Genomic DNA, 16,186 nt, shown 5'->3' with positions numbered 1-16,186 from the left:
ACCAAGGGCTCCTGACTGAAGGTGAGAAGCTAGCCCTTATTATACTCTGTCGAGAACACGGACAGCTGGAGATGCCACAGTTGAGTAGTCACCCCTGTTATATTTCTTTTGAAGTCCACTTGAAGTCTGCTGCCTGGGGCACAAGCATAGTCGGTGCATAGTAATTCAAAGTCTCTGCAGATGAGTTTGTACAGTCACAAAAACTGGCAGGCATGTGGGCGTCCACATGGCCCCTCCCACTCAGCATCTAATGATAAAATTTACAGTTACGCAGACCCAAGCAGAACCTAGCATTCTTTCAAATATGGAAAAAACAATCAAGTTCTTTTGACTTTCTATTATAAGACTCGACTTATGGAACAGAAGAAGTCTGGGTATTTTGCCACATGGGAAAAGGATTAAAACAGTGTAGCTCAGCAGTCATCTGAAAGCAGCAAGGCTGAGTTTAATCACCAAGAGAAACAGTTATTCTAAACCCAATTGTCATTAAACATGCATCTTCCCATTTCCAAAAGACAGTTAGTAAAGTCTTCAGTAATTCACTGCAAGTCTACAAATTACTCCTGCAGGGTCTAAGCACTGGGAAATTTTATATTTTCCAAGATCTTTTTCTTCATGGTTATTCACATATAAAAAGAGCCTTAAAGGGATTGTTTAATGATAAAGCAAGACTTTAAGTACTTGAACTGAAGGAAACTGTAACTCGTTTTTAGATTTATCAAGATATTTCATTTCTCATCCAAGTGTTTTGTTTTTGTTTTTTTCAGTTCTAACAGCTGGTGAGGAATCCCAGGTATATAACCTTTAGTGGAGTTGTGACCTTGGAGGTGGTCCTAATAACCGTTCACCCGCCCTGTCTTTAGCTTAGTTGTTTAATAAATATATGAACAAAGTTGTAAAGCAAAGTATATAGGTCATTAGGGACTTTTCTAATCCCACTAGAGCTTAAATACCTAGGACTTGCCGTGAGCCTTTCGAACTGAAGAAGCCCCCTGAATGAGAATCAAGAATCATAAAATATGTCTAGTTGCTGTCAACTTAAGAGCATAAGACTTCCATGGCCTGGATGACCAAAAACCTACACAGGCCATGTAGGGCTTATGGATGCAAACATGGAAATCAGCAGATATACTACAGGTACGCCACATCGTTAGGTGAAGATTAGTGAGTTCTAACCATAAAGGAAGAGAAAGGAGGCACAGTGCTGTTGATGTTTGTCCTTCCTTTGGTAAAAATAGCTGTTGGTGAAAGCTAAAATGAAGAGGCCTGCTTACAGATTCATTGACCAAATCAGGGTATTTTTCCACATGGGGACCGGATGCAAAACAGTGCAGCTCATTAGTCATCTGAAGGTAGAACACAGTTTGACTTCTGTTATTGTTGTTGGTTGATTTTTTTGCAGAAAATATTGAAAATGAACTCCATATTTCACTTAATTTGGATGGTTTATTTTTGCAACAGCCTATGGTTTAAATCACATTTAGTCTTCAGTCATTCCCATAGTATTTTGGGGCTTTTCTACTTTCTGTTTGAAGTAAATATTCTTATCACAGTGAATTTATGTGTAGGTTATTTGGGTTATTATCACACATGGGTGTGGCCTGACTAAAACCCTTGATGGATTATCAGGGGTCTGAAGCTGATTAGTTAATAAGTCAGTCTGGGTCAGTCTGACAGACATGGATGGAGAAGGAGAAATAGGGTGCTGCAAGCAGGGAGCTTAAGTTGGAGAAGTGTTTCTCTTCTCCTTCCTGTTTTTAGGTTTTCTCTCTGAGGGTTATTGCTGCTCGTTGAGCTGCTAATGTGAGACGTTTAATGCCTTCATTGTGTGTGTGTGTGTGTGTGTGTGTGTGTGTTGGATTAGCTTTCTCCCCGCTGTGGAGGATGATCTGACGCACATGGGAGGCCGTCTGCAACACACACTTATGTTTGTACTCCTAGCTTTGTGGGGACCGCCAATGACAAAATGTGTTTTCAGGCTCCTAAACCATGACAAACCTAAACCTGATCAAATGTTAAAAGCACATCTCAACCCCTGAAAACAGACCTTTGTGGGTTTTTTCAGAGATAATGTCCTCACAGGGTCTTAAATTCAGCACAGTCCTCACAAATATAGGCATACAAGTACACAAAGACATGCTCCCTGAGCTGCAGGAGCTTTTTAATTGAAATGTCTGTCAGCTCCTCGCGCTGAAGCCTGATTTTGGTAGATGAGAGGAAGTAGTTTGATGTTTCCTTGTCCTTTTTTTCTCAACTTTTTAAACTTGACATGAACTGAAAAATTGATGAGTGATAATAGCATCAGCCTGTAGGTGTTTTTCACACTGGTCCCACTCAAATATCTTGAGCTGGAACGATAAGTCAGTGTGGAGTTTTTGACCACTGTTAGTAATATTTTTACATGACGGCATCCCGGTGTGGTCGGTAGTGCGGGTGACATTGTATTCATGCCAGTTTCACAATGCCCCACTGATAGAAAGTTGGTGGTGAAGTGAAGAAAGCTGCTGAAAATAATGTGATTAGAAAGATTTCAACATGTTGGCCAATCAGAAAAAAAGTAGGCCGTTGATAAAGGGGGCTTGAAGAGTGTTTGTGTTTTACCTTTGATTTGGGGTTCCTATGGTGGTAGATCTCTAGCTGGACTAGACAAAAGCCTGCAGCTCAAGATTTCCTCTATCTGTCTTTCAGGTTCTGGTAAAGCCGAGTGTGTCCGGGCAGTCGATGTCCTGACGGTGCTCAGAGAGAAAGTGGCCTTCGTATCGGGTAAAAACAAACAAGCAAAGAAAATAGAAAAACACTAATACTGCTGCAGGTTTTATCCCAGCTTGGTCTTCATGTAACTCAGTTTGAGTAACTGCTCTATGTGTTTTTCAGGTGGACGGGACAAACGAGGTGGACCAATCCTGACCTTCCCTGCGAGGACCAATCATGATCGAATAAAACAGGAGGACCTCAGTCGGCTGGTCACTTACCTGTCCACGATACCCAGGTAGAGCTGTTTTGCAGAGCTTACCTAAATATTAGTTAGCCTGGGGTACGTAGTATATATACTTTGTCAAAATGTTATGAATAGACACAGTTTTGTGAATTGGGATTGTTAATTTTACCATTATAGATCATAAAAACACTGATTTCTGTAATGACTCACTGCCTTCACTGTTTTGGAGGCCAAAAGGCTCTTAGGGGCTTAAGCAAGTGTTGGCTGCTTTCAGTGTTATAGAAAAACCCTTTTATGTCAACATAGGTCATCTACAGGTTACAATTACTGTGGAGTAACACAAGGTTCCATTTTATGTGCTATTTTATTTTGTATTTATAAGCTTCTATTCAGCTAAATTTTATTGCTATGTAGACGACACACAGGTGAACTTTCCAAAAGCCTAGCTGTACTTTAAAACTGTTGGATGATACAAAGTTTTCTTTAGCTGAATAATTGAAAATCAGATAGTTCAGTCTTATTGTTTAATCCTACAAACTGTAGTACTCAAATGAAAGTTTCTTTGAAACCCTGTTTACAAATACCAGAAATTTACGAGCTCAGTTTGACCCGACCCACGGTTGTCGAATTAAGACCTGTCTTCAGAATTAAACTAAGGCTTTTAAATTCACACCTGGAAAAACACATCCAAGCCTTTATAGTGTTACAGGCTTGACCATGGCAGTTCTGTCCTCTCTAGTTCGAAATGCAGCAGCTTGGCATGTATTAGCAGATGGCATCACGTCTCCCGGATCCTGGGTTCTCTCTTTTGTCTTCCCACATGTTATAGATTTGATTTCAAGATTTTCCTCATCACTTTTAAAGCATGTCTAGCCCCGAGCCTTATAGCAGAAACGCTTGTGGCCCCTCCACCTAGAATGACCTCACAGAAACAGTGAACGACTTTAATTTGCTTAAAACTTTTATAGAGTTGGTTTTTGTCATTGAAAATGATATTGTCTTTTATGTCCTTTGTCTGGTTGTCATCTTTCAGATGTGCTGTTTATTACATATGTTCCCTCAGTCGTCACTGGTATTTGTTTATTCTCCTTTTCTTTTTGTTTGAGTATTTTGTTTTTTGATTGTTTGTTGAGGCACTGTGTAAAACCTTTTGTATTTTGTTAAATTTTAATGCACTATCAGGAAAAAATCCAGTAAAATGCCAAAAAATAACAGTGTAAATTCCTGTTCAGGAAATTCCAGTTATCAAGTCATGTCCTCAAATAGTATTTAGCACAGTGGTTCTTAACCTTGTTGGAGGTACCGAACCCCACCAGCTTCATATGTGCAGTCACTGAACCTCTCTTTAGTGACAAATAAAATGTTTTTGAATTTTTTCAAATTCAAGACGTAAATATGTTTTTTACTGGTGCACAAAATGAGCCGTGCATGTCATGGTGGAGGCTCTGCCGAACCCCTGAGATCGACTCACTGAACCCCTAGGGTTCGATCGAACCCAGGTTAAGAACCACTGATTTAGCATCTTTGACTTAAGCTATCTTTAAAGAAATGTCTTAACCAGCCAAGACTTGGAGGAGCTACTACTAACTAGCGTGGGTCAAATCTTTGTAGAATTTATGCTGGTTGAGAAAATTGTACAGACCTGATGAAAAAAATAGTACCTGGATCGTATTACCAGCTTTTGCATCTGTGTGTCTTTCTGTCAGTGAGGATGTGCGTGCTCGTGGCTTCACCGTGGTGGTGGACATGCGCGGCAGTAAGTGGGACAGTGTGAAGCCAGTACTGCGAACGCTGCAGGAGTCATTTTCCTCCAACATCCACACAGCGCTGCTCATCAAACCTGACACCTTCTGGCAGAAACACAAGACCAACCTGGGCAGTGCCAAGCTCAGCTTCGAGGTACATTACTGCACAGTGAAGATCAGCTGTCATTACCTTAAGTGCCAGTTCTCCTGCTGATGCCACCTGAAGCGCTTCTACAGGCAGTACTGTTAAACTGAGTGCACTGACTTTTAAATGAAGTATTACTACTGCTAAGAAGAGTACTGCTCCACTGACTACTGTGCCCAAGTGAAAAACCACTAATGTTAGATGTTCTTCTAAAATTACCCCTTTATCACATACTAACACTACACCTAAATGAAGTGCTCATGTTACAGAAGTTACTGCTACTACTTACAACCTGTGTGTACTATAAGATAAGATAAGATAAGATAAGATAAGATAAGATAAGATAAGATAAGATAACCTTTATTAGTCCCACACGTGGGAAATTTGTTTTGTTACAGCAGGAAGTGGACAGTGCAAAAGTTATATAGCAAAAATTAGAATACAATAATAATAAATACAGTACACAACTGTACAGAATAGAATAAAATAAAATACTATATACAGTAGAATAAATAGAATAAAATATACAATAGCATAAAAATAGAATACAAATGCTTTATACAACTGAGTAAAAATACAACTTTGTCAGAAAAAGAGTATTGCACTTAGTGTTGTTGCACATGTGTGGGTGTGTGTGTTTGATCAGTTGGAGTCTTTGTTGTGGAGTCTGACAGCAGTGGGGAGGAAAGACCTGCGAAATCTCTCCATCCCACATCGTGGGTGCCGCAGTCTCCCACTGAAGGAGCTGCTCAGTGCTGTCAGAGTCTCTCGGTGGGAGATGTTGTCCATCAGGGATGACAGCTTAGTCACCATTCTCCTGTCTATAATACAACTACTCAGTTCTTGACATTCCCCTGCAGTATGCAGTAACCTGTTTCTGTCTCCAGACAAGCCTGGTGTCCGTGGAGGGTCTGTCCCGGCTTGTCGACCCCTCCCAGTTGACCTCTGACCTCGGCGGCTCATTGGAGTATGACCATGTAGAGTGGACTGAGCTACGCCTGGGCCTGGAGGAGTTCTCAGGGGCCGCCACACAGCTGCTGGCCCAGCTGGAACAGCTAGAGGCCGGACTGAACCGCATACCAGAGCCACAGGATGTTGATGAGGCCCGCAAGTGAGTGTTTTTTTCTCTCGTGTTTACCATATAATCTTAACCGCTTACCTACAAAATTACACACAATTCCAGTCAGATTTCATGAAACTTCCGAGTTGGCGCACAGGCAAAGAAAGCACCCGTTAGATTTTGGTGTGGATCTGGAACACCTTTAAAACTGCAAACCTTCTTGGCAAATTAGCTCTTTCAAAGGTCATTAAAGCCAAGTCTCCCTCCTTGTTTCTCTCTCTAGACTTCTTGAGGAACATGGTCGTCTCCGTAATACTATTGCCACAGCACCAGTTGATGCACTTGACCGAGAAGGCCGGTGTTTACTCCAACGTATGCGCCTTGGCCCTTCACACGGTGACACCTCTAATGAAGGTGGTGGGGGTGGCGGCAGCCACGGCAGCTGGCTCTCAGGTGGGGCAGACTTCCAGAGCGTGGCTCCAAAGGTTTCGTCCCTGCTGGACCGACTGCAGGCGGCTCGCACCCACCTCCTGCAGAGCTGGAGTGACAAGAAGCTGCACCTGGACCAGGCGCTGCAGCTACACCTTTTTGAGCAGGACGCCACCAAGGTGAGGTTTATGTTGTGATAAGCAAGTATAAAACCTAACTGGTTGGAAGCAGAATGAAAAAAAAAATATTTGTTTGCCCCAGTAATGTAGGTGCTGTCACATTTCTCGAAAGACTGACTTAAATTCTGGGGGGTTCTCCCATGTGTCGACAAACATCATGTTTGTTTTCACGAGAACAAAGCTGCAAATCACAGTTGACATGTTGCAAATTAGGTGACATGTGTTTCAGACAGGAGAAGCTGTCAGCCCTTAGAGTAAAGTACAGAAATGAATAAAGATTTTATAACGATCCTTCTCGCAGAGTTAATGTCTGTTGAGCCTCTGGATGGTAACACTGGAAATGGTTTTTTGAGCTACTTTTGCATTGCCTAACCTCGCTTTTTCACACATTGTTTGGCATCCTTTACATTAAGTTCATAATGAGTTTCATGGTGCTTAAATTAAATGCAATAACTTTTGCACCAAGTTTGCTATCTTTTATGATGCTCTGCATTTCTTTGTATTATGTATTGTGTCCATCAAATTTAAGTTTTCAATCTCTCACTTTCAGTTTGATGTCCCTTACATTAACGCTTCTTAATCTTTTGTTTTATTCACATCAACCTTAGCATCCTGGACAGATAGCTGGATGCTAACCTTTCTGTCTCCCTCTGTCTTAGATGTCCGAGTGGATCGGTCACAGTAAAGAGCTGTTCATGCAGAGCCTGGTGGAGGTCGGTCAGAACCACCAGCACGCTGTCGACCTCCAGACACAACACCAGCACTTCACCGCCAACTGCATGGTCAGTCAGCGAGTGCACATGTATCTGCGTGTGTGTTTTTGTACAGAGTAGTTTTAATGAGCTGAACTGACATGTTTGTGTTTGTGCAGAATGGCAGCGTGAACGTGGACAGCGTTGTCACTGTGGCGGCGAGGCTCGCAGAGGCTGGTCATTATGGTGCAGAACGGATCGCCATGGTTTCGTCAAAATTACAGGAAGACTGGAAGTCCCTGACCACGGCACTGGAGGAGCGCAGCAACACGCTCGCCATGGCAACCGGCTTCCACCAGGGGGCAGAACAGGTGACCTGTATTGATTTATATTACCATACTTGTCTCCTCTTATATGACACTGCAACAGTCAGGTGATGTTCTCATGTCAAAAATCCTACTTGTCTGTCTCTCCCTGTTTAGTTCCTGCATCGGGTGGAGGGCTGGGTTCAAGTGTGCTCTGAAGGGTCACTGCCATCGGCGACAGCAGAGCTGGAAGCTGCTGTAAAAAAACACCAGGAGCTCAATGAAGAGATCTCTGCAAACTACACACAGGTACATGCCTGTCTGTGCTCTCAAATCCTGTGTGTGATAGACAGCTGTCTGTCTCTTTGTTTATCAACACCTGTCCTTCTTCAGGTCAGCGAGAGCGGTAAAGCATTACTGGATGTCCTCCAGCGCAGCCCAGCATCAGATTCTGACGAATCAGTGCCCAAACCTGACTTCACTGCCGCCACACACAGCATCATGGGAGTTCTCCACCAAGTGATGCAGGTATGTCCCTCCATGACCTGTCTCACATCCTCCACATCCAATGTGCAGGCAGCAAGATACGTGGAGTGATACAGACTGTCCTCTGTTTTGCAGGGTCACCATGAAGTGGAGAGGGCATGGCAACACCGCAAGCTCCGCCTCCATCAGCGCCTGCAGCTGTGTGTGTTTCAGCAGGATGTTAAACAGGTATGACCAAAATGTAGATGCTGATCCAGTTTGAAACATGGATGTATATTCAGAGCCAGATTCTGAAGAATCCACTTCAATGTCCAAACTAAAATTCTTATAGCCACACATTATATTAAATGTCTGGGTTTGTTTGTTTTATAAATTATCTAAAATCTTAGATATTTTTGTGCATTTGTATATAAGTTGTGTACCATTCAAAAATTCTGAGCTCAGGAGAAAAAAGATCTGAGATTCAGGTTAACCTCCACATGTCTGTCTCCCAGGTGTTGGACTGGGTGGAGCAGCATGGTGAGGTTTTCCTGAACAAACACACTGGCGTGGGGAAATCTCTGCACCGAGCACGAGCGCTGCAGAAACGCCACGACGACTTCCAGCAGGTCGCACAGGTACCGTAGGCTCAAGACCCACATATAGTCGATCTTTAATGTCAGTGTAACTTTGAAAGAGTTTTATCCAGTAATACTGTGAAGCACTTTGTTGTTGCAGTTCTGGATTCAAGACTGTTTCCAGAGGCCATTCCAATATACACAAGGATAAATCTAACTGATTAAAAGAATTTCTTTGCATGGAGAAATTGTTATTATTATTAATATTACTGTTATTGTTGTTATAATGTGAAAGCATTTTTAAATGAGAGAGAAGTCATGTCCATGTGCTCTAGGAGGACTGATGGAGGATGATCTCTCAAACAATACTAGCAACTCAAACAAACTGACCTACCTAAACAAAGGAGAAACTTAAGTGCAGCTGCAGTGTGCTAATTTCTTCCTCTTTCTTAGAACACATACACCAACGCGGAGAAGCTTCTGGAGGCAGCAGACCAGCTGGCTCAGTCTGGAGAGTGTGAAGAGGAGGAGATTTACCAGGCGGCCCGAGACCTGGAGCTCCGCATGCAGGTGTGTCTGTTGAAGGGAGGGGAGAAGGCGGGGCTGTGTTGTAGTTTATATGCTGTGAATGTGTGGTTTACACTGTTTACATATCACAGGCCTTTATCCAGCGTGTTGAACAGAGGAAGCTGCTGCTGGATCTCGCTGTGTCTTTCTACACGCATACAAAGGAGGTAATACACATTGACACAACTTTTGTAACCACTCGTCAGAGGTAATATTATTAACAGTAGCTGCTCTTCCTCTCTTCTTCTCCTTCAGCTCTCAGCGTGGATGGATGGACTCCAGAAACAGCTCTCCTCAGATGTCCTCGTCTGCCCAGACACTGTGGAGGCTCTTCAGACTCTCATAAGCCAGCAGCAGCAGCAACAGGCCAACACACAGGTAACAGCCCAGCTGTGACCTCTGACCTTAAGTCTAACCCCATCATAACAACCTAACACCCGCACCTGACCCCTGATCACCTCTAACCCTCACACTAACCCGAGCTCTAACCCTGACCTACAGGAAGCTGCGATGAGTGTCATCCGGGAGGGAGAAGACCTCATCCTGCAACTGAGGTACACACACACATACACAGTGGGTGTGTTTGTTTTAAGCCACAGTGCTGCACTGCTTACTAGTGCATGTCATTACTGAAGATCTAGATGTGTTCTGCAAACAGCTTTGTGAACCTGTCTGGTCTGGTCTGTGTGGCTTTGTTTGTTTTACTTGATTATTTAGAAATATGCACCTTGGAACTTTGTGAACCAAATATTGTGTTTTTCGGGTCATGTAGAACAGAGGTCCCCAACCCCCGGGCCACGGACCGGTACCGGTCCTTGAGTCATTTGTTTCCGGGCCTCGAGAGTTGAGGCTGGGGTGTAAAATGTATAGTTTTCAGGGTTTTTATCATTTTTTTAGCGTTGTTTTTTATTGTTTTTTATTGTTAACTCGGTTTTCCTGGGTCTTTTCACGTGTGTTATGAATAAATCTACTAGTTTTATTTTGTTGTATTTATCCGCGACACCTTAAAGGCCGGTCCGTGAAAATATTGTGGGGCATAAACCGGTCCGTGGCGCAAAAAAGGTTGGGGACCGCTGATGTAGAATGTGTGTGGGTTTTCTCTGGATTATGGGGAATGTGTTCTCTTTTATGTGGATTATGCAGGTGCTTTTATTTTCTGGATTATAAAGAATGTTAATGTGCACCTTAGGAATTTGTATCAAACAAAGTGATTACCGTATCTGTACAAAAAGGGATGCATGAAAATGAAGACTGTATTAGTATATCAAAGGCCCCAATTGATAGTGAGAAGAACTATTTTCTGATGAGGTAAAACACAATATTGTGCTTAAAATCACAAGAACAGCCTTCACCCGAAGTGGATTATTTGCTGGGAGGTGTTAACAAATGCCGACATGGTGCTGAGTGAGCCTAAGAGGCAACTGGAAACCAAACATTCTTCAAAGAGAAACTTTACCCACTTCTAAAGTTGGCTGTATCAAAACCTGAGGCAGTAAGACTGCTTGTTTGTTGCTTTATCTGAAACTGTGTGATAAGGATGTGTGTGCACGCTTGTAGAGTTCACTACAAAATATGTATCATGCCCAAGACTGTTTTGATTAAATAGTAAAATCAGAAGAATTGATCATATGGATCAGTTGTTTATGGGTATAAGTACATCTTAGCTTTGAAATTTCGCTTGCCCCTTGGTGTGCATTGAAAACAAAAAGTCTGAAAACCACGGAGGTAGATTATGTTAAGTTTGTGTAGAATTGATTGCAAGACAAATTCTGTGTTTGAGAGAAATTAAGAAATTCATGAATTGAAAATGAACTGGTCTCTGTGGTAAAAACACAGTTGACCATAAAGGTAAAGCTGTTGATTTACTGTTTGATCTGCATTCCTACGCTCACCTGTGACCACCAGCTGTGGGCAGTGATCAAAATAATGAGATGAGAATGAGTGTGTCTGGGCTCTCCCTTTGAAATAGGGTGAGGTAATTAGAGAGGAGAGAGGAGAAGAGACTCACTACTCCTTTTTATTAAAAGAACCAGTTGAAATGGTTCTGGTATTTCACCAGGACACCTCCTGGATGCCTTTAAGGTGCACGTCCAATTAGGAGCAGACCCTGAGGCAGACCTAGGTGCTGGAGGAGGTAGCTGGGTAGATGGAGGTTTTTGAGTCTCTGCTTAAATTGATGTCCAAACTAGCCAGTCCTGCATGAGTGGGTAAAAAACGTATGGATGAAAATGTTTATTACTACACACAGAACTAATAAACAATAATAAAGTGTTAAATTCTTATTTCCTGGCCTCTGAAGAGCTTATGGCGTGTGGAAAAGAGTCCAAATGTTTCATGAGTACAGTATATAATGATCTATATATGACCCTTACACTCTTGTGTTTGTTTACTAATTTGTGGATTTAATTGTTGTGTTGGCATTTGTTTTCACTAGACAGGGCAGTTAAGAGGCCTGTGTGATACTGATTTCTATTATTCTTCTTTCTATTATAGTTGTGTTTGTTTTCAGGTTTACATAGACTTTGTGTTTGTTCTTTATGGCGTTTTGCAGCCTGTGTATTTGTTTCAGTGTTCATGCAAACTCAGAGGCCTGCACTGGGTGTTGGTGGGTGCCTTTGTGTAAGATTTGACTAATGTGTGTAGGTGCATTTGTTTTTCGATTTGTATATCCTGCAAGAATGTATTCATTTTCAGGTCAGGGCATTTTTATTTGTAGCTTTTTGAATGTTTACATATTCCTATAACGATCGGGTGGGTTTGTTTCAGGCCCCAGGGCAGCTCGGTGGCACATGTGGAGTCAGTGCTGCAACAGCTGGAGGAGTCTCACGTTCAGTTGGAGGAACTTTTCCATCAGAGGAAGATCCGACTTGATGTTTACTTACAGCTGCGCATATTGCAGCAGTGCACACTGGAGGTTCATTTACATTCTACTTTTCCATACAAATTTTCCCTCCTTGCGTGAGGTTGGAAAGGTGAACTTCATGATTGTGTTTTCCAGGTTACTGGGGAAATGGACGCCTGGAAACAAGACCTTCAGAAACAGTCGCAGGACTTCTCCACCGAGAAAATAGCATCAACAAGGCTAGCAGATGCAAACCAGGACAAGCTGGCCCAGGATAAGTTAGCACTGGGTCAGTCACGTCTAGTGGAGGCGACCCCCGAGGCACTAACATTAGCACAGCAGCGCATTCACAGGTAAGCGGGCCAAGATGATGTCATCGCCCTCACTCGACACAATGATAACTCTTGACGCAGGCTTTGATTCATAGATTGGTGATTGAATTGCAGGCACATGGAACGAAGGCTGGCTATGAACAACATGATTTATGAGGTCATCCAGCAAGGCCATGACCTTCAACAGTACATCACAGAGGTTGTGGCATCAGGTAAGAAATTCACTCTCATGTAGTTTACTTTTGCTGGCTGAGGCAGTCAATTAAACTGAAACATATCGAGAGAAATATACATCATGTTCTTCAGTGACGTAATGTCGGCTTAGAAAAGGGGACCCAAGATTGAGTCCTGTGGTAAGGCACAAGAAATGAAAGATGATATCAATTTTGAGTTTTAGAGGTTATTAATGGGCTGCAGTAAATACTTTAGTTTGGGGGCTCTTCAGTCATTAGTGGGGTTTTATTGTTAGCAGCTGAGAGGTTTTCTCTATAGTTTCCAGAGATATGGTTTGGGGTCACAAAGGTATTTAATGAAATCCGGGTAATGTGGTTTACAATACCCAAGAGATTCTAAGATCTGTGTATGGACACCATGAATAATGCCACGGTAGACCAAAGCCCTCATGAGCTCCCCATAGTTATAAGTAAGTGGTACTGATTTCTGATAGTGTATCACTGATGTGCTCCAGGTGTCTTAAAGTGTTTTCTAGTGATCCTTGAGTGTGTTTAGAAGTTACTTAGGGGATTGTGGAAATCCCTTAATTGGATTTTGCTTATTTATTTAATTATTCTTTAAGGGATTTCTAAAGAAGATTGCTAGTGGCTGGGGATATTCCCTCAAAGAAAGGACCTTGAGACATTTCTGTTAATCATGCCCTCAGTGTTTTAGTTAGTGTCGCCCTGTGGGGCTCAGTAGTTTCTGAAGTAATTGTGGGTTGTGATTTTGAACATTTCCATGAGGGGGCTCCAGATATCTTGGGTGTCTGGTGATCATTTGAAGGTACTCAAGAGGTTCCAGAGATCCCTGACAGTTATGTACCCGAATAGGTTTCCAAGTACAAGTATTAATTTTTGAAATGTGCCAGTTCAGAGGTTGCTTTATGATTTATTATGATAATTCTAATATTTGACCTGGATTATAATTTCTTTAACCAGCAAGGTGGATATTATATTTGTTTACACCAGCTTTATATATTAACCGTTGAACTTCACCAGCTCAGTACTGACCTGTCTAGGGTCAGGGTTGGGGTTGGTTTTAGCCAAATAGATGTTACATTTCAATCGTTTTATAACATTTCAGACATTTCAAATGTTTTATAGTTTGGGTGGACGTTCACCAAACCCAAACAATAAACCTAACTCTATATGAGTCGCTGTTCACTGTGAGAATATTAAGTGGTTAAAAAAACTTTAGCATGTTCTGTAATGTCTGCAATAAAGTACTGCTGCTGCTGAGTATGAAATGCAGTGTGACTGAATTAAATTTAGGTATTTCATTTTTCATTTAGTCAAGGACCGAAGAAGTTGTTTCCAGTCACACTTTGAGAGTCCTGTCTTTAAAAGGTTCTGTTGGACTGGTTGGTTTGCAGAGACAACTGAAGGGGTAGTGATGATACTGAAACAGGCTATGTGGTCCTTGAAGTGCTTCCAGGTTTTCTGGTTTCAATCCAGGGCTTGTAGCTGTACTTGAGGGGGTTTTGGTTTCCTTGAGGGGCTAATGAGGGCTTTGATGGCGTCAAACAGCAAAGCTGGCAAAAGGCCGAACGGGCACGAAGCAGAATAGTGCAGGACGGTTGCAATACAATGGCATGTTGATTATGTTTAACCTCCACAGAATAGAAGAGAATTGAATGCAGCAGAATAAAATAGAAATCAGTCAGCACATTTCATGCTCCTGCGTAGCCTCCGTCTGACCACTTCAGTAACACAGTGATGATATTAGGAGGGAGAAAGGGGGGGCACCGATGATAATGGGGGAGGGGGGAAAGGGGGATGGGGTTGCCATGGAAACTGTTCTCTGAAGCACACAGCTGGTCCCCATAGAAACCAGCGTATTGAATTTGCCATGGAGACACACAGACAAAACCTTGCATCAGTTCATGCATCCATACACATATGAACAGAGATATACACAAACAGCTGCCTAATGTACTTGTGGGGATGTTAGCAGCCAAAACGCCCTCTAGGTCTAAAGTGTGTATCTGTATGTGTGTGTGTGTGTGTGTGTGTGTCAGGTATCGAGCTGTCCGAGGCAGAAGGAGGAATCTCCTCTCAGGTGGAGGAGCTGCAGCACCTCCTGCAGGACAAACAGAAGGAGCTGCAGCAGATTGCAGATCTCATACACACACATCTGGAACAGAATCTGCAGCTGAGACACCTGCAGAGCCAGGTTAAACAGGTAACACACACAGATGAACATGTGCCAGGTGCCAAGTGGGGACTAAAGGTGATGATGCTGACCTGTATCCGTCCCTGTGTATCTGTCTCAGGTGCTGGGTTGGATCTCTGAGGGGGAGGTCATGTTATCGTCCTGCATGTTGAATTCCAGCTGTTTGTCTGAAGCTGAGCAACTGCAAAGGGAGCATGAGCGCCTCCAACAGGCCATAGAGGTTATTGCACACACAATGCAAACTGTACGCTCCAATTAGAAGAAGTAATAAAAAGGAGAATTATTAAATGGCTTCTACATCAAAACTATGCTAAGATATCAGGTTTCTAAACAGCATATAAATATGAATTTTCTCCACTCTACAGAAAAAAATATAGAAACATCTTTTAACAGTTTTTCTAAAAAAAAACACACACACACACAAGACAGTAACAAACACTAAAAAAAATATCTGTTCAGTATTTTAAGAAGAAAGTATTTATAGCCTCACCATAACATTGCCCTTTCTGAATAATTTACATATAGATGTATAGATGTAAATATGTGTGGCTGTTCTTCAGACTTCAGGTTATCACAACATGAAATGCATCAAAATCTGAGCAGCTTACCAGCTCAGCTAAATGGATTCCTGTGGGAAACCCTGCATGACAGCGAATAAATGACCCTGCCCTCATGCAGAGGATGAGTCTGATGTGTTTGCAGTCCATCACAGCAGTCAGCTTTAGAGGTTACCACAACAACAGGGACTCACAAAGTCCTCCCAACGGATTAACGGAAATGAAGTGAATGTGCTGTGCCTTGTCTTTTCCTCCAGTCTCTCCTTCATGCTGATTCCCTGCAGAGGACCCACCAGGTGGCCCTGGCACTGCAGCAGAGAGCAGAGCTCTTGGTCAGGTTAGTTAATCTATTATTATTAATGCTAATTAGCTGCAAATATCAAATTATTAACCACTGGTCTCATTAATTTCCAGTAAAATCTGGCTTAAAAACATTTTTATAAAGTCTTAAATACAGACATAGCAATGCTTTATCAAGTACATAGTAACCCTTTGTACAAAAGTTATATAACCCCATGTATGTACTGCTAACTGTTATTGTAATTCATAAAATTATATTATACTTCACAATATTTCTGGAAATGAATCAATCAAAGCAAAAGCTTTGATCATCTGTCACCTTCTGGTGTTCTGTGTTAGAGAGAGCTCACATTTCCCAAACTGTAAAAGAATCATTTTTATAATATTCATTACTATCATTTAACGTTAAATGATGAAAATGTTACATTTCTTCAGGAAGGCCAGCCATTAGTCTGTTTAACAACTGACATCTGCACTTTCCTCCTTAGGTCAGGTCATTATGACCCAGATGCAGTGAGGTCTTGTGCCCAGACGGTGGCGCTACACTGGCAGACTCTGATGCTGAGGATTGAAGACAGACTTAAATTAGTCAACGCATCTGCTGCCTTCTACAGGACATCACAGCAGGTAACGAGAGACTGTAACTGCGTCTGATAAATAAACG

The 16,186-nt window shown here is 42.3% G+C and overlaps 1 protein-coding gene across 3 annotated transcripts in view; it reads left to right on the top strand.

Annotated features, from left to right (window-relative positions):
- Positions 1–16,186, top strand: part of LOC102778049 (kalirin-like) — a 59,692-nt gene that overhangs the window by 7,491 nt on the left and 36,015 nt on the right. For 2 of the 3 annotated variants that reach the window (XM_087836774.1, XM_006800317.2), the window contains exons 2-23: positions 2,689–2,763; positions 2,875–2,989; positions 4,645–4,837; positions 5,716–5,939; positions 6,172–6,496; positions 7,156–7,278; positions 7,368–7,559; positions 7,671–7,802; positions 7,887–8,021; positions 8,115–8,207; positions 8,474–8,596; positions 8,990–9,106; positions 9,196–9,270; positions 9,359–9,481; positions 9,605–9,657; positions 11,870–12,017; positions 12,102–12,298; positions 12,392–12,489; positions 14,511–14,674; positions 14,766–14,885; positions 15,480–15,559; positions 16,011–16,149. In XM_087836774.1, coding sequence (XP_087692900.1) covers positions 2,689–2,763; positions 2,875–2,989; positions 4,645–4,837; positions 5,716–5,939; positions 6,172–6,496; positions 7,156–7,278; positions 7,368–7,559; positions 7,671–7,802; positions 7,887–8,021; positions 8,115–8,207; positions 8,474–8,596; positions 8,990–9,106; positions 9,196–9,270; positions 9,359–9,481; positions 9,605–9,657; positions 11,870–12,017; positions 12,102–12,298; positions 12,392–12,489; positions 14,511–14,674; positions 14,766–14,885; positions 15,480–15,559; positions 16,011–16,149 — 3,044 coding nt within the window. Of the gene's footprint in view, positions 1–2,688; positions 2,764–2,874; positions 2,990–4,644; positions 4,838–5,715; positions 5,940–6,171; positions 6,497–7,155; positions 7,279–7,367; positions 7,560–7,670; positions 8,022–8,114; positions 8,208–8,473; positions 8,597–8,989; positions 9,107–9,195; positions 9,271–9,358; positions 9,482–9,604; positions 9,658–11,869; positions 12,018–12,101; positions 12,299–12,391; positions 12,490–14,510; positions 14,675–14,765; positions 14,886–15,479; positions 15,560–16,010; positions 16,150–16,186 lie in introns of all 3 variants that reach the window. The other variant, XM_087836772.1, reaches the window with a different exon arrangement.

This window comes from Neolamprologus brichardi, chromosome 23, assembly GCF_056152115.1.
Source record: "Neolamprologus brichardi isolate AB-2024 chromosome 23, ASM5615211v1, whole genome shotgun sequence".
NCBI lineage: Eukaryota > Metazoa > Chordata > Actinopteri > Cichliformes > Cichlidae > Neolamprologus > Neolamprologus brichardi.
This window is presented reverse-complemented; position numbering and strand designations above follow the sequence as displayed.